General features: G+C 37.9%; 1 protein-coding gene across 1 annotated transcript; it reads left to right on the forward strand.

The window, feature by feature from the left end:
• The first annotated feature begins 11,375 nt into the window (after positions 1 to 11,375).
• LOC116638606 (follitropin subunit beta) lies at positions 11,376 to 13,263 on the forward strand. Its single transcript, XM_032414722.1, has 2 exons — positions 11,376 to 11,534; positions 13,033 to 13,263. Exons 1-2 carry the CDS (start codon positions 11,376 to 11,378, stop codon positions 13,261 to 13,263), a joined length of 390 nt encoding a protein of 129 aa, XP_032270613.1.
• Positions 13,264 to 22,009: the final 8,746 nt, after the last annotated feature.

Below are 22,009 nucleotides of genomic sequence, written 5' to 3' on the forward strand. Positions count from 1 at the left end.
TTAGTAGGCACTGTGCTCTCATTTTTCTCTGGGCTTTGCACAGACTCTTCCCTTTAAAAAGTGTTCAGTCTTCTGTTTTGATGAATCCTCATTCAACTACTTATGATTCACTATATGCCCAGATTTTGATGACCCTTAGCCCTCTCTCTTTCCAACCATCTCAAGGAGAATCCTAACACCACCACTCCCACCAAGTGTCCACAATTCTTTAGGAGGTTTTCAAAGAGATGCCTCACATGCCCACAGACCAGTTATCCAGCTTCATTCTTTACCCCATGTCTGCCAAGTTTCCTCTCACGCTCTGGCTCTCCCTGTCTAAGATTGAGAGTAGTCCCCACTGTAAATAATGCCCATCATATGAATGCCAAAGTTCACACCATGGATGTTGCTGAAACCGCTAAAATGGGAAAGAGGGACACTGGCTTTCCTGTTGAGATAGGAAAATCTTCTTCTCCAACTCTATGCCACACTTTGTCACTTGTGCCCCAAAGAAATATTTCTTTCATTTTCCTAGAGCAAGTCCCCAAACAAGAACCGACACATCTTTCTCCGACAACATGCAATGGTTCTTCCTCCTTAGGTTAGTCTAGATCCAGTCATTTGAAGATATATTTCCCCAAGTTCACATTAAACCAACATGGCATTTTCCTTCTAATTGGTGCCCCAGTCATACCTTCACAAACACATCCATTTTATAAGAGAAGTTTAGTTTTACGTAACACTTCTCCTATCACCCACAGCAGTGGGTAGACATAAAGGTGAATGATTATTAGAAAAAATCTTATTAATCTCTCAGGAATACCCACAGAAGGTCACCTAAATATCCCTCCACTTTTCCTGATCACTTTCATCAAGCCTGAGCTAGGCTCAGATGGACACTTGGGCATCTTCTGTCTCCTGATCTCTCTCTTGCTTCTCTTTTCTACCCTCCTGCTCTTGGCCTGCTGCTCTCTCCCAGATCAAAGCCATACATACCTTTCTTCCCCACTCCTCCATAGTTGTAGCTTAGATTTTTCAAATCCTTCATAGCTGAGAAACTATAGTCAAACATTCCTTCCTTATCTCTAGTAACATCACGTTGATGCACTGTCAAAAGAGTCCCTTACTACCAGTGCAGAGAAGGAAAAAAGAATAAAGGAAACAAAGAAATCTTTCATATCCCCTGTATTTTTGTCTAAGTTTCTCCACCAAAGATGATTTAAAATCTCCATCATTTAGATGACCAAAACAAGCAGTTTTAAAATACAATTTCTCCCATTTTGATATTTCCAAGATCTTAACACCAAGGCTCATTCTTGGGTTTATCTTATACCATAGGTTTTTCCTGCCCTCCACAGACTCTATAAAACCCAATTATCCTAAAAACAAAAACAAAAAAACCTAGTTATCCTAGGCATTTGGCCTAAGAATTGGAGCTCTACCCTGAGATAATGGCTTTGACTATACATATCAGTGAAATTCATTCAGCTTCAAATAATGGAGACCCAAAATAATAGTGGCCTAATCAAGACAGAAATTATTTTCCCTTTCATGTAAAATTCTAAAACTATGCAGATTGAGTCTGGACTGGCAGCTTTGCTTTGAAAAGTCCTCCACAACTCATGTGCTTTCCAGGTCATTGCATCACCAACTCTACAACATAGCCTTCACCCTCCTAGCCCAAAATGACACGTCCATATTATAAAAGCAGGATGAAGGAAGAATTAAAAATAAGAAAAAAGGGCAAAAGTTACTTGCCACCTGTCTCCTGAAGTTCCTGAAAGCTGTCACCCAACATTTTAATCACATCTTTTTGTTCAAAACATGGCCATTCCTGGCTGCAAGGGAGGTGGGGACAGTTTACTCTTTGTTCTGGGCAGCCATGTGCCCAGCTAAAAATTCTACTGCTATGGGAGAATGGAGAAAGAATGAACATCAGGAAACAACTAGCAGTCTCTGTCACATTGTGCTCCTGAAACCACTACCTTTTTCTGGGCTAATAATAAACTCTGGAGTTACCTAAAATAGAATTCTTTAAATTCCATATTCTTATAACAAGTTGAGGTAAAAGCCAAAATTCTAGCATTTGATGTAACTGTCAGCAAGTCACTCAGTGGTTTAACTCTCTGCCTTACCTTAAAAGACTGTTCTAAAAATCGACTGGGAATAAACAGAGGTGATAAAGGTGAAAGTATTTTTGAAATATGACATAAATAACTCTTGAGACAAAATATAGCAATAAATTATCTTTTATCTCCTTTAAACATATATGTCTCTCATTCAAATTATCTCCATTCTCCTTTTAGGTCTCTTAATAAAATGTGGCGGGTAGACGCCAAAACACCAAAAGACCAGAAACAAAGGTATGTGGTCTGAGATTAGGTGATTCAAATACAGCCCACTGGTTTATCAGAGAAAGAAAAGGAAATTCTCTAGAAATTGCCAATATTTATGAAGAATCACACTATCAACCTGGTCTCTCCAACCTTCTTCCTATTATTATTAGATATGGGATTAGATCTTCATAACAGAAGTTATTACCCTTCAGGCAAAATTAAAGTTCTAGCAACTCTGTTTTGCAGAGGAAGCTACCCTGGACATTTAGGACAAGCAGAAGAGCTAAAAAGTCAGTTTTTGTAACTTTCTGGAATATTTAGTTTTGCTACCACTATTGTTGCTTCTGCTGTTGTTTGTTCAAATGCACTGGAAAGATGGAATGGCTGGAAATCACCTAGTATTTCTAAACTGCTTCAATGGAGCGAATAAATCCAAAGGGAGCCCTGTTAAAAGTAACTTGTATACTTGTATAGATGCTATGATTTTGCCATGCTCTGCTAGAAGAACAGAGAGAACACAGAGTGAGCAAAAGTTGTGGTAAAGATTGAAAGCTTTGGAAATGCAAACAGGACAATTCTGAAAATCATGTTAGAACAGATTCCAGGCTTTGGATGTATTTTTCTTCCTCTCCCTATGATTTGGCATCATACAGAGTCAAGTAGACTTTGACATGCCCTCCAAGTAACCTCGTAGAGGCTTCTTACTCAGAATAGATTGGGTTACGTTGCAGTAACGAAAGAACCTCAAATTCTCAATGACTTAACACAGTAAAGGTTAATTTCTTCCCTATGCTAGATATCTAACATGAGTCACAGGAGACTGTGCTCTACACATTTGCCCAAGGACATAGGCTGTCAGAGTCTCTACCAACTTACAGCTGTACCACCTGGAAGATGAAGCCTCTGCAGTACACACATAAAGGAGAGAGAGCATCAGAAGTCATGTAAGAGATTTCTATTGCCTCAGCCCAAAATAATACACTTCACTTGTGTTCATAACCCACTGGCCAGAATTAGTCACATGTCCCCAGTCTAAATACAGGAAATTAGATAATGTAGGTAAATGGAATATTTGGTGATTTGTCTATGCCACAGTGATGGCTGAATTATCTAAGAATATGTTTCCTGCCTCATTTTCACTTCATGCTTTCTGAGACTGACAGGTTTTATTTTGAGAAACTTTCTTCTTTTGAAGGTTAGACAATATCTTGGTCTTCCAGTGTAATTCACTTTACACACACACAGTGAAGGAATAAAAATTCATTCTAAAGGGCACAGAGGTACACATGTATTTATTCTAAAATAGGCTGAACTGTGTACCAATGACAGTAGCTGGTAGAATACTATAGTAGGGAAAAGCACAAGCCTTAGAAATAGACTCTTGAGTTGGACTTTTAGCTCCCCCATTTATCAGCTATCTGGACTTGGTAAAGATATTTGAACTCTCTATGTCACAGTTTCCTCATCTCTAAAGTGGAGATGATTATAGCACTTATATTATGGTTTTTGTGATGGTTAACTCAATTAAAATGGTGCATACAAAATACTTAGCACTAAGGTGAGCACTTACATGTTCAATAAAAATTAATTCATTCTTTAGTGTCCTGGCTTTTTATTCCATTGACTTGGTTTCAGAATCTAGCTTTTTGATAAGGACATTCAAGTGTCCTTACCCTTTTTCTTCTCTCTCCTTGCTCAGATTCTGCTTCTCCTCCATTAGGTCCAGTCTGCCTAGCAAACAGTTATATGGCCAAAGGAAGAATACAAGGGACTCTGGAGTCTTCTTGCATAGTCTGGAATTGAAGCTCTGACATTTACTTACTGTGACAAGGCATCTTAATGCACTGCTCTGACACTCATTTCTTTATTTATAATGCATAGATGATAGTAATTATATACTTCATAAGGCTGTTGAGAACACTCAGTGGTGCCATGCAGGTAAGTATTTAGCACACTGGTATAGAGTAAGTACTTAAAAAAATGTTTGTATTCTGTAAAATGAGGACAATAATACTTTTCTCAAAGGACATGCATGAACTTAAGGAAGCTGTGAAAGCACCATAAACTGTTATGTCAGCGTTTTCCTATGTATGTCTATATGTATATGTGTGCCTGTACATGTATATAAGATGTTCCCTCCTAAAACAAAAGATATAAAAACAATTGGAATCTGCTTCCCCATCATTAGATTACTATCTTCATATTATTTTCAGCATAGGCACATCAAGCATCAATATATTGTTACTTACTTAGATGTAAATCCCATTCTTAGTGCTTCATACTTTAGTTCCTAGAAACTTGCCAACCAGCATCAAAACAAAAATCAAATCCGTAAGTGTTTATTAAATGCTTACTCTATGTAAAACACAATTGCTATAAAGCCTAGGAAGTATTTTTAGCTTCATGCATTATCAGTTGACTGATACCAAATGTACTGACTTCTTACTGGAACAATATCATGGAATATTCTGAGTGTTTAAAAGAGTTCCTGTCGGGGCGCCTGGGTGGCTCAGTCGTTGGGCGTCTGCCTTCGGCTCGGGTCGTGGTCCCAGGGTCCTGGGATCGAGCCCCGCATCGGGCTCCCTGCTCAGCGGGAAGCCTGCTTCTCCCTCTCCCACTCCCCCTGCTTGTGTTCCCTCTCTCGCTATCTCTCTCTCTGTCAAAAAATAAAATCTTAAAAAAAAATAAAATAAAAAAATAAAAAATAAAAGAGTTCCTGTCAAGAGAACACTATGCCAGTTTATTCCATCTCGCTCTAAGAAAATGCAACAGAGATGAGCATTAGATTTTGTTTCATTGTTCACAGTATGTTACTACCTCAAATGATGAAATAAAGTTCCATCTGACTGCCCAAGTGGATAAGAACAAGAAGTTTACCTGCTAATATGAAGACTGACCCTCCTGACCCCATCACTGAAAAATATAAAGTGCATCACTGTGTCTTCATATTAATAAACACTGGCAACCAACAGGCTTTCACTTTATTATTTTTCAGTTATATCAGTTGATCTAACGTGGCAATGTGTAATACAGAAGGGCCAGACATTAGACCAGTAAACAGATCTTAGGACCTGTCAAAATTTACTTATTAGCCAACAAGTTCTATACTAGTGCTGTCCAATAGAAATATAACGTGAGCCATTTCTGTGATTTCAAATTCTCTAGTAACCATATTTTAAAGTAATTTTAGAGTAAAAGGAATAGGTGAGATTGACTTAATAACTTATTTTATTTAGCCTAATATATCCAAAATAATGCCATTTCAATGTAACCAATACAAAAATCATTGAGAGAGTATATATGCTTTCTTATTTATCTTTGAAATCCAGTGGGTATTTTACACTTACAGCACATCTTAGTTTGGACTAGCTGTATTTCAATTGTTTAATAGCCACATGTGGGTGGTTAACTGCCATATTGGACAGTGCAGCTCTATACTATTATTGTTGGGTAATTTGTTAGGGTAAAAACTTAATAAAAAATTAGCATTTTATATGGAAATATTCCATCATATATATTACATATTACTTTGTAATTTAAATAAAGGAAGTAAATTTAAGTAACTAAGATAAATTTGAATAACTAAAATTGATACATTTAAATTAGAAATTATTTAAAGTATATTAAGCATTTTTTAAAAATTTACATTATGAAACATATAGCACATAGGCAAAGAAAAGGAGAAAAAGGATACCAGATCATAAAAGGAGCAAATAATTTGTCAAAACATGGCATAAGTACTTAATTTTCTATTTTTAAACCCAAACATTTAAAAATCAGTTTAAAATTCTTTATAAATGAAAGAAGAATGTGAGTATATGTACAGGTAGAAATTCTAGGGATCCTCACACAGTTGAGGTCACTGGTTCACCAGAATTCACAAGAGAAGTCTACTGTACATTTGAAATATCATGTGATGAGTGTTAACATTGAGATAAGTACTGGAAACTAAGGAAACACAAAGTACTGGACTGACAGTGAGTAATGAATACTGTGTAAGGTGGAGTGAATGCCTCCTAGAAGAAGCTACAACTAAATGAAATTTTGTAATAGTGCTTGTAAGAGTAGCTTAGATGAAAAGGAGATGAGAAATGTATCTCAGGCCTAAGGAACAGAACCTTTTGTCTTTCAAGGAAGAGGAAAAAAAATACATCTGATTTTGTGAAATGGGGAGATGCTTCAAATGGAGAGGTGCTTCAATAAAGTGAGAATTTGACATAGGGTCTCCCTGAATAATGTTAAATATTTCATTAAATATGAAGTTAATAAAACCCAATAGAAAGCTAGAAATAAAGGAGGGTGTTATCAGTTTCCAACCAGGAAAACAGAAGTCACCCCTAATACATAAAACAGAGGGAATTTAATCCAGAGAGTTGATTATCAAGTATTAGAATTGTTAAGAAGCCAGACAGGGAAAATGAGGCAACCCTAAGGTCAGCAACAGCAGGAAGTCCCACTTACCCTCAGGATTAGAGGACACAAGTGGGTTTTCCAGAGCCAAAATGTGAGAGTACCCAGCAGAAGCTCAAGTCACAAGCGGGGTTTCCTCACAGAAGGAAACTGTAGGCTGGAAACTGAGGGAGCAGCTGTTTGATGTGACCTGGACCCAGGGAGAAACTGTAGCTACTGCCAAGAAAAGAAGAATGTAGAGAGAAATACTCTGACTTCTTTCCTCTTGCTCTCCAAATTTCCTCCACAGAGGCAAAGCCTGCTGACATTGCAGTTTGGAAAGGCAGCCCGCAGAGGTCTTCCTTGCCCCCACCCCCCCGGCCCCCCACAAAACAGAGAACAGAATAGAGCAAGAACAAGGAATGCATCAGATATAGCAAACAGGCTATGGACCAGCGTAGCATAATGGGAAACTATGAGGGATTTGTTTTTCAGTTTGTTCAACAAAATTGTGTTAGTGCCTACTGTGTATCAGAAATTCTATTCCTATTGGGAATACAAAGATAAATAAGAAAGATCTCTATATTTTCATCAATAAAACATTTCAACACCTCTGTGTGAGCAATGTCACCTAATTAGGAAATACACTATTCAGATAAACTAATCAGATAGGCTATAAGAGGCTTGGAATTGGGAGAAAGGTCTGGGGGGTCTCCTGACAGGCAAAGGGAAGTAGGTTATCTGGTGAGACCTCTGACCTAAATATGGATGGAAATATAAACACAGACATTTGGAATATCTGCCCAAGTTTTGAACGGCTTCAGTCTTGGCCCCTCTCTACCTAATGGGGTTGGTAAGAATTATAAACCACTGAGGTCAGCATGGCTCAACAAGTTGCCCTCTGCTTTGGAGCCAAAGAGACCTAGGTATGAGCCCCAGTCTTGCTCTTTAAAGGTTCCACAGTCTTAGGCAAGTCATTTAGCCTCAGTTTCCCAATCTTCCAAAGAGCAATAATATTAACTCCTTTAAAGAGTTTTTGTAAAGATTATATGTGATCACATAGTGTTTAGTTAAATGCTTGGGATATAGTAGGTGCTCAACAAAAAGAAGCTGTTCATATCTTAAAGTGAGTATATAGGAACAAATACAACTACACAATGTTAGTCATTAAAACACATTATGTTTACATATATTTACATAAATATACTTTGTGAACACACATACATAATATAAAGAGTTCATTTCATAATACAATGTGTAATCATAACATTTTGAGTGTTCTTTTAGAAAAATTGAAAGGATTTATAATTTTCCAGGAATCATGAATATATTTCATTTAATGTGTATCATATGAAATTTAATGATTCATCCTATAACCTTGATAATATGCTTACTTACCCATTACTAATGGATTTCAAAATATTTCTATATTCCAGATATCACTTACATAAATGTTGAATTAATACTCACAATATCCAGGACTTTGTTATGTTTTATCTTTGTCACACATGTTGATAAAATCATAACCTTGGATAAATCCAACTATTTGTCACCCATAAGCCTGAATACCTGCTGTTAAATTGGGCAAAAGAAAAATGCACATCCATGCTAAGTGGTCTTACGTTAACTTTTTTACCATAAACCTCAAGTGAGCCCTTAAAACTGGTAGGCAATTATACTATGCCTATCATTGCCAATTCAATCCCTCTCCCAGTCTCAGACAACTATTCAAATTTTTTCCTCTCTCTACAAACCCTCAACAATTCGTCCACCATCCTTATTCTCAGATTGATGACCTTACTTCAAACTTTTCTGAGAAAATAAAATTAATCACAGGACAGCCTGCACAGAGCCTTTCACCACATCTACCACCCACCATCTTCTGCACCCACCACACCTCCCCACCCACCAGCACCTGCATTCACAAGCTCTGCCTCCTGCCTGATACTGGGATAAGCTTTCCAACCAAGAACACTCCAGAAATTCTCCTCTCTTCTTCCAACATAGTCATTTTTTCTCTCTCTACTCAATCATTGGCATTACTGTATATACATGCAGTTATTCCTTCCATCTTAAAACATAAAAATCAAAAGAAAATTATCTTTGCCCTACTTCCACTTTACCGAATCACCCATTTATTTGGTCATCTTTGTATCAAAACTCCTGGAAAAAGCTGACTATATTCAACTTTTTTTTTCTCTTACCAATAACTTAAAACACACTCCAATCATGGTTTTGTTTCCCTCACTCCAAAGAAACTTCTCTAGCCAAGGACATGAATGACCTTCACATTGCCACATATATTGTATAATTCATGGTCCTCATCTTAACCTGTCAGCAGCATTTAGCACAGCTGTCACTCCTTGATACGCTCTCTTAGCTTCTGGGACACACACTCTCTCCATTCCTCTCTTTCCTCAGTGGCCCTTCTCAGGAAGGAAGCAAAAAAAACCCTTCATCTTATCCTTGACCTCTTAATGTTGGAGTATACCAGGCTCAAATTAGTCCTTGAATCTTCTCTATTTACACCCACTCCCTTGGTAATCTCTTTCTAGGCTTATGTCGATGATGATGCCCAAATTTATACCTTCAGCCAATATATTTATCCCAAAATTTAGATTCAGCATTCTACTTAGAGATCTTAAAGACATCTCAAGCACAACATGTCTATATGGAACTCCTCATCTTTGTTCAAAACTTACTACATTGACAGCCTTCCCATTTCAGTTGATAGCAAGTTTATCCTTCAAGTTGCTCATGCCAGAATCTTCAGTCATTCTTGACTCTTTTCTTTCTCTCATGCTCAACATCCATCCATCAGAAAATTCTGTTGGCTGTACTTTCAACATATATCCAGAATCAATTTTATATCCCATTACCTCTGTTGCTACGACACTAGTCTGAACCAATATCATTTCTCACCTGGGTTGCTCCAATAGCATCTAATAGGTCTTCCTGTTTCTACCTTTCTTCCTCTACATTAGCAAAACAGCAGCTGAAGGGATCCTTTTAGACCTAAATCAAATCATGTCACACGTCTACTCAAAATCCTGCAATTGGTCCCCTCTCACAGACAGCAAAAACCAAGGTCCTACATGATTTGACTCCTGTTTTATCTTTGACAATATTTCTACCATTGTTCTTTTGCTCCAGCCACACTGTTTAAATAATAAATATCTGTTAAATCAATCCCAGTTTCCAAGGAGCTCATACTCTACTGGGAGAAACAGTTATATTAATGATTGCAAACAGAAGGTAGTTATTAAAGCTCTCCTCTATCTCCCATCCTAAATTCTCACAGGTGAGCTTTGAAGGTTGAGAAATTTGCCAGGGATGGGAGCAATGTTGGAGAGCACAGGTAAGAAACAAAGATATTTCAGGCAGGACAAATACTGCATTTGCAAAGATCTGGAGAAATGAATCAGCAGAACATTTAGAGAATTACAAGTACAGCATCAAAGAATAATATTTGAGATTAGGGGACCTGGATGCGGGAGGTAAAGAGAAATAGAGTTTACACTTTAGATAGGAGTCAGATCACGAAAGACTTTCCATTTGTTTGTTTTTTCACTTAACAGCTTTCAAGCTGCTCTCAGAACAATTTATTAACCATATCTTTTTGATGCACCCCCTCAAAGGGGCTAAAGCAATACTTGGAAAGGATTCTGAATTCCCTGAGTTAAAGATACAAAAGAAAAACCTAGAGTCACATTTAATTTGACAAGGTAAAGGAGTGGGTGTGCTACTATATCAAATTTAATTTGTACAAAATCATCATCTCTGGTAACATTATTTTTCCTGATCAACTGCGTTTAGACTACTTTAGTAAGGCTTGATCTCCCTGTCTACCTAAACACTGATTCACTTACAGCAAGCTTCAGGCTAACATTGGTCTTACTAATACCCAACAAATCCACAAGGTGTTAGTTGCGCATGATTTTGTATAAAAGGTGAAGTGGGACTTGACTCAGTATACAGCTTTCCCCAGATAAGGCAGCTAACCAAAGGTGAGTCTTGGCACCTACAGTTAACAAGTGGTGACAGTTACTTTTGAAATTAAAGGTTTTTCAGGATCTGGAGAACAAATCTAGACCTTTTCAACTACTGCTGTGTAGATGATTTATACATGTCAACCTGGCTTCTTAAATATAGTTAATACACTGGAGTCACTGTAAGCAAACAACTGGACTTTATATAGACCAATTCACCTGGCCTCTTGAAATAGTCTTATTTTAAACAAAGGTGAGCAAAAGCAAATGCTAAAACTGATGAACCAATTTTATAGTATAGAATTTCCTTTTTATTTTTAAACAAAAATGGTCTTTAAAATGATAATGAAGGGACAAACATGATTATCACAATTACCATCCTCAGAATAATCACTTAAATACTCTGATCTTTAAATACTGCTCTGCTTAAATCACTATATTGGAGTTTTGATCTTAATATGGGTCTACTTGATAAAAAAAAATGAAGGAGAAGGAGAATAAGAAGAAATGTTTGAGAAAGAAGTAAGGGAAGGGAAAAGGAAGGAAAAAAAATGCTGGAGCAAAATGTGACTGGGGAGGATGGGCAGATCAATTATTTTTGCTTTGGTCAACTTACATGATTATAATTTTGGGGGGCTTTTTGGTTTCTCATGAGCCTTAATTGTTTGCTTTATAGCCCAGGATGAAGTCAGTCCAGTTTTGCTTCCTTTTCTGCTGCTGGAGAGCAATCTGCTCCAAGAGCTGTGAGCTGACCAACATCACCATCACAGTGGAAAAGGAGGAATGTCGCTTCTGCATAAGCATCAATACCACATGGTGTGCCGGCTACTGCTACACCCGGGTAGGAACTCTGCTTTGCTGGAAGGGAGGGTGCAAGGGTCTGTCCAAGGCAGGCTTCATTAATTCCCACTTTATGAATATTTTAACTTTCCCAAGTAATAGCCATGAGCTCCTTAGTCAATACCGTCTGTGTTATGATTGGGATTAAATACCATGATATCAGTTAGATGTCTGGGCTTGGATTTGATTGGGGTAAATCTAGCAAAATGTCAGATTTGATCTGATCAACTTGGTAATATGCCAACTCTGCACTTCCAAAAAAAAGTAGTGCTATGGTAGATTTTACATATAGAGAGATAAACATGTAAACATACACATACTTAATAATAGAAGATCTACCATATTCCCCGAAAGCCATTTTGTGTAATTGAAGCCATATCTCTGCAACAGAGATAGTATCAAAATATATTTTTCCAAGCCACATGAAAACACAAATAGACATATTATAAAAATTGTTTTATTCACCCACCTGATTACAAATGGCAACAAGCAGCCTCAGAACACAATCCATACTTGTGGACTATTAGAACCAAAATGAATCAGCAAACCTACTCACTTCTTCATGCCATTGAGAAAAGCAAGGCACAGAAGCATAAAACCACTAGTTTGTTTTCACACAGTTTCTTTGCATTAATCCAAGTAAAGAGTTTCTACTTTATTTTCTTTACTTTTTTCTCCTATAACACCTGGTTATCTATGCAAAATTTCATTCTATAAACTGAAATTGAAAGTAACGACTTTTTAATGAAATATATTTTACTGGATGGTAAATGAGTTTGATCAACAGACCTGATAGCATGATATTGAAATAAATTAAACAGCAATGCCAATTTCTTCCCTTGGTGCAAATAATTTTACTAGAAACTGTTGGAACAAACCCGTTCTGCCTGGATTAAAAGTTCTCATATGCAAACTGTGTATACTTTGAAACTGAGAGCCCTGCAAAATACATAGCATTTAAGGGTAGGAAATATCTACAAGACAGTGGAATATTTAAAATTTTCCATGTGACTTCATGGTCATGTTAAGTAGTGACATTTCCTCATGTCTTTTGGCTTTTTATAAACACACAGGGACAATGTATTTGGAAATATTTTCTGAGAAATTGAAATGCAGTGTTTTATGGTTCATGTCATTAACATAGCTTTCGACTAAGTACAAAAATCAACTTAAAATTTCTGCTATAGCTCTATTTCATCATTTTTCTATGTTGATATTTAAAGTTTCTCTATAGTTTGAGAAATATTTAAGATTTGATATAGACATAAGGAGTAGGAAAAGGAATGACATATATTCTGTAAGATTTCCAGAACCAAGAAATGTGGTATAGCATACAGGACATTTATGAGATCATATTTCCTTGGTTAAGAATTCCTTAAGTGAGATTTAATGGGTAATTGCTAGAGCAAGCAGTATTAAATTCCCATCTCATTTTGATTATGCTAAATAGAAACTTCCAGAATATTTTAGCCTAACTCTCCCATTTTTAAACTCCACAGGATCTAGTGTACAAGGACCCAGCCAGGCCCAACATCCAGAAAACATGTACCTTCAAAGAGCTGGTGTATGAGACCGTGAAGGTGCCTGGCTGCGCTCACCAGGCAGATTCCCTATATACCTATCCAGTAGCCACTGAATGTCACTGTGGCAGATGTGACAGTGACAGCACTGACTGCACTGTGAGAGGCTTGGGGCCCAGCTACTGCTCCTTCAGTGAAATGAAAGAATAAAGAGCAATGGACATTTCAGGTGACTTACCCTTGTCCTGAAGGACCAAGATATCCAAGAAGTCTATGTGTGTACATGTGCCCAGGCTGCAAACCACTGGGGCCCAGAGATCATTAGACCCCCGATCCCCGCTCTCTGGGCAGAGGAGGAGCTCCAGGAATTAAGAATGCTGGGGCCAGGATCCTATCACCTCTCAACACTCCACCCTGTATACCTAGGTCTGGATTCCATAAATTTTAATCAGTCTTATTTAATTTACAGACACGTGGGTGCTTTCCTACCTGATAATCTTAGAAATCCTCTCAGGCAATCCCTTCCTCTTAGAGATAGAGTTACCTAGGCCCAGGGGAAGGAAATGAGATGGGAATGGGTCAGAGGACTAAATACAGCATTCTTCTTTTAGACTCTGGAGCCCTCAAGAGTAGAGCCAGCATCTTCATGATCGTAGTCTCAGTGCCTGGCACCATGCCTGAAATTTATTAAGAAAGTCAACAATGGCTTCCTTAAGGAAAGTAAAAATCAGAAAGGTAAAGGTAGGAAACACCAAAAGAAGATGTTGGAGGCTGGCTGATGAGGCTGCCCTCAGCATTGCCAATCAGTCCATGGAAGCAGGGGCATTAGCTCCACCTCACCTCTCCTCCTGTGTCACAAGGAATACTGAGATAGGGTTCATCTTGCTGAATCACTCAGTGCATGTGGGGGTTACCAGAGCTCAGAATTTCTAAGCTATTACTACCAAGCCCTTTAGTTAAGGGCAAAAACAAGAAATGTTAATATGGGCTTATTTTCCCAGGCCCACATCTATTTCATCATTTAAACAAATTGAACAAATACTGTCAGGTTCCTGCAAAACTCCATTTGGGAAGTAGGGGAAAAAAAAAAACAAAAACTATATCACCCTGCCCTCCAGGCTAGGATCCACTCCTTTGTAGAGAGGTGGATGTTAAAGTAGATTTGAAAGCAATTTTGTCAACTTAGTAAGTACATTTATCTTATCTACAAATACATTTGTGTAAAGAAATAGCTTTTTTATAAAGAATTAGTCGGGGGAGGGGGGAACTGCCTGTTTTCTAGAATCCTCTGTATATCAGTCTTTTCTTTTGTCTCTCCATGTTCTCCCAAATCGGGTTCTTTCAAGAGGATAAATATTAAAACTATTTCATGAGTTGATTTCTTTTCAAGGTGTTACCTTTCTTAGTTATGTACTTGTTTCATACTCATTTTGTTTAATTTATTTAAACCTTATTTTTTTAAAAAAGATGCTAGCCACAGAGTCATAGATTTAGATTTTTTCATGTATAAGCAAATGACTAAAATATGAATTACATTTATAATATTAGTGGGAAGAATATTAAAAATAATTCCTAGTTATTCTATAATATTTACTTGTCCTCACCTTTGGAAATATTAAAATTAATTTGTTGCATTTTTAGAAGTGTTTCCTTATTTAAATTTCCTGTCATTTTTTGAAGTCAGTATCTGATGGAATGGGGGGAAAAAAGGCAAAGAGAGAATCACAGAGTGGGTGGGGACACTGGAAGTACTCTAGTTCATTTCTTGAATTTTTGAAATGGAACAACTGAAATCTAAGGAAATTAATTGACCCACCCAAGAACTCAAAGACCATTCATGGCAGAAACAGGATTAGAACCCTGGCCTCCTAGCTCTTGGCTAGCTCTCCTGTGACTACTCTGCCATACTAAGAAGTCATGGCAAAGACTGAAGCAAAATTGCACATATCAATAATCAAGCTATGCCCATTCAAATCTGGTACTGATTGTGGCTTATAGTTAAATTCTCCACAATATTTTGACACACTGAGATTAGGGCTATATTAACAAAGCTTAATAAGAGCTTTAAACTATAGCATAGTGTTTTCCTTCTCCCCATACTTTTGGAAATCAAAATAATTGCCTTCCCGTTAAAGGTAGTACAAGGCAATGGATCCAGAGTTCACTTGTCTTAATCACCTTGTCCAGATGTAGCATCTTAAACAAGTTACTTAAATTCTCTAGATCTCAGTTTCCTCAGCTGTAAAATGAGGATAATAATATTATTTACCTCAGAGGGTTGTATGGATGATTAAATGGGATAGCACATGTAAAGGACTTAGAACAGTCAGTGCCTGGCACACAGCAATTCCTCAGTAAATTCTAGCTGTTACGCCATGAGAGAGACAAGATGGTATCAAGATAGTAAATCAGACTTAAGTAAAACAACACAGCTTAGGCTCTTCCTAGTAATATTAGGCAAGCCATTTAACCACTCTGGGCATCACTTTCCTCATTTTTAAAATGGAGTAAAAATGGTAACTATCTCACAGCGTTGCTGTGAAGATTAAAAAAGATAATGAATGCAAGGTGCTTTAGGAGTCCAACAGAAGAACTATAATCTTGATGTAGAGAGACTTCTACAACTTAGCTTAGAAGGTCAAAATCAAAATGCTAGGAAGAAGGAGCAGTTTCTGCTTGAGGCACCCCCATGCCAAACTGAAATACAACAATCCTTTCTGAAGGAGCAAGAAAGAAAATTTGTGAGCTCTCAAAGTGCTTGTGAAGAAAAGGCCTATCCCCATGGGTCACCATCTTAGTTGAAGCCCATATTATCTCTCCTTAGCACTACAGCAAAGGTCTTTCAACCTCTTAGCAGTCCTCACATGGCTATGAGAATAATCCGTCTAAGCCACAACTTTGACCATGTCTAATAATGAATGAAATTCCTCTGTGTTTTCAGGATAAAATCTTAATATTCAGCTGATACATGAGGCCCATCATGGTCTGATCTGTGACTACCTCTCAACTTCCTATCTCCCTGTTCCCTCATTCCCAAGAGGCTGCTATACCTAGAGACTGGCTATGAGGGTTGAGGGATGAATCCATGCCTCTCACCCCTGGAATGCTTTAACCAGAATACCATGTCTTTCCTCCCACAAGAGATTTGGCTAACTATGGTGGAATTCAATAGTGCTGACTTACTGACCAGTTTAAGTAATAAAAAATGTGACGTCAGTGCGTTAAGAGTCACAAACACGGAGTTCATGATAGTGAGGAAGGGTAAAGAGGAACAGAATTGAAGGAAAGTACTTAAGAAGCCTCAAACTACATTTATAATGTTTATATCTTAAAATACATCTGAATCACAAATATGGTATAATGTTAACATATATAATTCTGGGGGAATGCTGTACAGGTGTCCATTATATTCTTTCATACATGTAAAGTGTTTGCTAGTTAACAAGTGACAAAGTATCTTTATATGCTTTGTACATTTAATCCTAATTTTATGCCTATTATAAGAAAGGCAAGATGGGCCCTGAGCCTACAGTCATACAGCTCATGTGCAAGGCTCAGTCATTAATATTCATTTAGGAATTGAGGCAGAGAATTCAGTATGTTCACCAAGATCTATGCCTACTTCTTCCTGGCTGTAAAGCTGGACTCCATTTCCTAGCCTTCCTTACAATCGAGTTATATCCATGTTCCAGTCAATGGAATGTGAGCGGAAGTACTGTGAGATACTCCATATCTGGCCCATGAAATCCTCTCATAAGTGATCATCCATTCTCTTCCTGTTTCAGCTGAATGTCAATACCCAGGATAACCTTGAAAGCTTTGCATTGATGATAACAGAGCCACTGTCAGCCTGGATTCCTGAATGCCTGCACTGAGTAATGTGCCCCAACATCAACAACCCTTATAGCAGACTGGATAGACTTTAGATCAGTGAAGAAACTTTCTATTGGGCTAAGCTGTTGGCATTTGTGGGTTTATCAATTAGGAAAAAATGCATTATTTTACATTTTGAATAATATATAAATTGGTACTGGAAGTAGAGTGCCGCATTAATAAAAAAAAACCAGCATATATAACATTAGCTTAGTTGTTGTACAACAGTAATAATCAGAGTAAAACTTTCACCTGTAAAACATGAAGGCCAATCACATGCCTACAGAGCCTTTAGCTTTAAAGAAGGGGTCAGCAAATTGGGGCCTGCCGCCAAATCTGGCCCATCAACTTTTTTAAAAAATAAAGTTTATTGGTACATAGCCAATTATCTATGGCTATTTTTGTACTACAACAGAATTCAGTAGTTGTGACAAAAGCTGTTTATGGTCCACAAAGTCTAAAATAATTTACAATCTAGACCTTTACAGAAGAAGTTTGCCAACCCGTCCTATAAGGAAAAAGTTTGCAAAGAGTTCAAATGTTAATGGAATTGGCTTTTACTTTTTAGTTATTAAAGTGATAGTTTGTTTGGAAATAGACATGAAAAGGAATGGAGAAAGTCTAGGAATTGAAGACTTGAGGTTTATAAAAGCTTAATGCTTCTAGATCCCAAATAGTAAGAGATAAAATGGATTTGAGGAACAAAGGTCTGTAAGTTTCAGTCCTGAGGTAAAGACAGGTTTAAGGTGTGGTCTTCCCATTTAGGTCTTTTATCTCAGATAGTATCCATAGTAGAACCATTAAGTTGTAAGGAAGCAAAAAATAAATAAATAAATCCAGATCGATAATCATGCTAAGGAAAAGAACTTTAGATGTATTTATAGGCACCAGGAACAAAATGAAAGTATTTGAGGGAGCTGATTATCAACAAAACCAAAAGACTAGACTAAAAATGCCTTTGATTATTTGAACAACCTTTGGGTCCCCACACTTGGTGAGCAGGAAGTAGGCTACTAAACTTGTACAACCCCAGGGAGAGCAACTCTCTGTAACTACTTCAAATGTTGCCATGAAAGATAATGGATAAGTAATAACCTTCAGGATGATGGAGGCAGGAGCTATGGAGAACAATGGACAAGGAAAAAAATGTTCCTCTAGAGAAAAGAATCAGCATCCAATTAAGGAATTGCCTCAACTGCCAAGTCAGCAGGATTTCATAAAGCTTGCCCAGTAGGATTTGATCGTTGCTTAATCTACTGAGCTGTGTCTCCTAGTCTTCCCTTTTATGAATGGTAGTGTTATTATGATTAGTGTCATGGGGTGAAAGTGCCCCTACTTTATCACTGAATACTAGGTGGAGAGGGACAAGAAAGATAACTCGTCTTTTTAGTTCATGGATTGCCAGCACATGAGGAGCCACATCTGGAATGATGGTGAGAACTTTATCATCTGGAAATCAGGGCCTGGAATTGGACTCAGGGATGGATGAGATCTTTGGAGAGGTAAGGAGGTGGTTTGACATGAGGGAAAAAGATGAAACTCTATTTGTTCTTAGATATTTGGACTGTGATAGAAATTGTTATATGCTCCCCCAAACCCTTTTTTTTATTCTTCTTGGGAATATAACTAGTCTACCTTTCCCAATCTCACCTGTAGAAAGGTTTATGTGATTGAGTCCTGCCAATGGAAAGTTATTAGAAATGATGTGCCCTAATTCTAGGTCTGGCTCATAAATCCCTTCCATAAATGAATGAATAATACTCTCTTCCCCTCTTGCCTGGCTGAGTGTTTTGGGTTTTTTGTTTGTTTGTTTTGCTTAAAGCAATCTTGGAAGTCATGTATAGAAGACAGTAGAACATCCATCAGCCTGTATCTCTGAATGACCAGAGGACCCACATACCCCCACATACCTGCTCCTTCTGAGAGGATTTAACATCATCAAGAAATAAACTTCTCTTGTGTTAAGCCACTGAGAGTTGAGGGTTTACAACAGGTAATGCTACCTTAACTAATCCGGAGATCCACAGTGCTCAGGGAACTCAAGTATAATGTTTCATACCAATTCACATGAACCAAGTACAAAATTAGTTATCTAATATTGATCACATATACACCCTAGATTACTAGCTTCTGGTCAAAAAAGGAAAATAAATTTGTCAATTAGTATTTTAACTTTGAGCCTGGATGTGTGTGTGTGCATGCAATTTCCCTAAATGAAACTTTTTTCATCTTTCAGTCTGAAAGTAGATTCAGGGAATGATACTGGAGAGCCCTGATGACCAGTAAAAATACCCCCCACAAATAGGCAAGCTAGTGCCTCCTGCCTGTTTCCTTGGTAAAGTCTCTTTCCTTGAGGCAGTATGATCATAGAGATATTAAGTGGGGAATCCAAGATTCAGAAAGTTCTCATAACTTCCATGCCTGTGTACTATCTACTATGCTCCACTGTTTCTCCACAGGCTTCATTGTGAGGGTATTTTGAGAATCCGTGTAGAGGTAGTTGAGTAGACCTTAAAATTTGACCCTCAGGTCACTGATTAGTTTTTAATGAAGTCAGCAACCCATATCACACTAGGATAAAATGCTGCCTTTCAAATGGAATTATTTCAAAGCCTCAACTCACCTGGGAAAACAGAGGGTGACCCTGAGGGAGAGGTAATATTGGTTAGACCAAATGCTAGAGTTTAAGACCAGGGAGAGTGGTAAAGTACAGAGGAACTAGGCAAAAAATTGTAATTGTATAATTATTATTAATTATTAATAAATCCTCAAAGGTTCCCACATGTGGAATATATTTATTTCCATCTGAATATAATTTTTCAAAATCTAGACTAAGATAGTCTATTCCTTTAGCAGTTTTTTCTCAAGTTCCAATATAGATCCTGGAAAGATCGCCAAATAACATCAATAATAACAAAACAATCTGAGCCACTTTGAAGTAATATACATAATGATCATATTAAAAGTCCATATGTAGAATATGGCCTGTTGGCCCATGTGAAGACATGGATCTATAAACAGCTCAGATTAAATAATGAAAATAATAAATATCCATTTAGAACCAAATAAATAATAGCAGACGTTCCATTAAGGACGTCAGTTGACCTTAAAATAAGCATAAAAATAAAAGTCCATCGTACAGCAGCTCAGATCCAGGTGAGCACTGAAGACGTGGCTGTGATGAGTGTGCAGTGAAATCGGTGCCCAGTTCACCACACTCCTCCTGACAGAGCTTTTTTGGTGGCAAAGGACAGACACCCATCACATTTCTTTACAAGAAAGGAAGATTTTACTGTAAGAATGCTCATGGAATTGGAACTAAAACTAGAATACCTAAAGGCACCAAGGCAGCATTCTTGTTCCCAGGCCCCCAAGGCTCATTTCTAGCATCTTTTTCTCTCGGCACAGCAGCTCTAATATCCTTATTATGGATGTGGCTGTTAATTATGGCCTTCTTTCAGCACAGCACCCCCCATCCATCAGAACTTCTCTTTGGGTCTCTTAGCTTAAATTTCCAAGAGGGAAGATGTGATTGACTCAAATGTTATCATCTCTGCTTGGGTAGAGCTCTTCACACAGGTCATGATGAAGATCATTAGGTACCCCAACAGCAGGCTTCTGAGTTCCCTAAAAGCAGGCTGCCTGTGAAAGCAAAATATAACCTTCATCCCTTCAGTGGCCTCCCACAAGCAAAGAATAGCCTGATGTTGTTTTCTTGAGCAAGGGTGAGGTAAAAAGGCAGTTTAATTTAGAAAGGGAAGTTGAACATGGCAGGCAGATTGATTGCTGTATCTCAAACAAATATTTCTGAAGTCAGACCCAACAATTATAATGGCCTTGAAAAGCTCTCTAAGTGGTTGTTCTGCCTTGGAAAAAAAAAAAAAAGGTGATTCATCCTTTTCAAGATAGGCATATTGATCTGATTTCAGTCCACTTTCCATACACTGGCCCCAATGTATAAATATTATATGCTACTGTCATCAGTACACTGAACAAGCAGGATTCATGGAGTGTGATCCTAAAAGCAATTTTATTTGTTCCCCCACTGTCCCTTTGAATCTGCTCAGATGCAGCTGTCCTTCCCCTGCCACTTCATGAAAATTTATCAGGTTACATGGCATCACTGGTCACTCTTGGGTAATAAAATCTTCATTATCACTGCACAGACACAATAATAACCCCAAGCCTCCAGTCCCAGCTAATTATAAAAACTTCAAACAGGAGCTGATATTGAACTTTTTCCATCCTTGCTGGAGTAGGTGGTTGATTCTTAACTGTCTCTCTCTATGGGATTTCTATTCCCTGCCTGAAGGTTGCTGGCACATCTGGACGGGAATACAGAGTAGGGAAAAGAAGGACAAAAAAGATGATTGCCTGCTCTTAGGACCTGACAACTGTTTGAAGCTGAATCTCTCTGAGCATGTGTCTGTGTTCTCCAGAGGTGTCTCTGCTGGGACTCTCTAACTGCAGTTCCCTGAGATGGGCAGTGCACCACCATAGGCAGGCTTCTCCTGAGTCCCTCAGCTTCTTCATTCAACATCGTATCACTAGCATCTGGCAAAAACCCTCTGGAGCAGGATCCTTTATTAAACAGACATTCCTAAAGTGGTCTTCCCAGTCAGCCCCCAGAATGCTTAAGTCATTGGCCCAATATTGGAGAGGAGAGAAGTTGCTTTCCAGATCCTGCTCTCTACTTTGAAACCACGGGAAGCTTTAGGCAGTTTCTTAACTTTTAGCTTTCTCAGGCATGAGTCCCATATCAGCCACAGTGCCTACTAACTCTAGAGAATGTATATCAAGCTGTCTGAGTGGTTACATTGAAGCCTCCTACCCTTGAACTGGAAATAAGGAGAGGGTACCTGTATACTTTGCAGTAGGGTATATAGAGAAGGAATTTCATATAAGCTCCTCCAAAGCATTCATCTTCATAAAATCCTCTCATTTCCAACCATCTACATTTAGTTAATTCACTAATGAGAATGAGGTTCTCTAAAAAGTTTTGTCTGTCTGCTCTGAAATTCCTAGTGAATGGTCTATCTCAGGGTTCATTTTAATATCTGAAACCTATTACATCTCAGTGTCT

This window comes from Phoca vitulina, unplaced genomic scaffold (assembly GCF_004348235.1).
Source record: "Phoca vitulina isolate PV1807 unplaced genomic scaffold, GSC_HSeal_1.0 scaffold16, whole genome shotgun sequence".
Taxonomy (NCBI): Eukaryota; Metazoa; Chordata; class Mammalia; order Carnivora; family Phocidae; genus Phoca; species Phoca vitulina.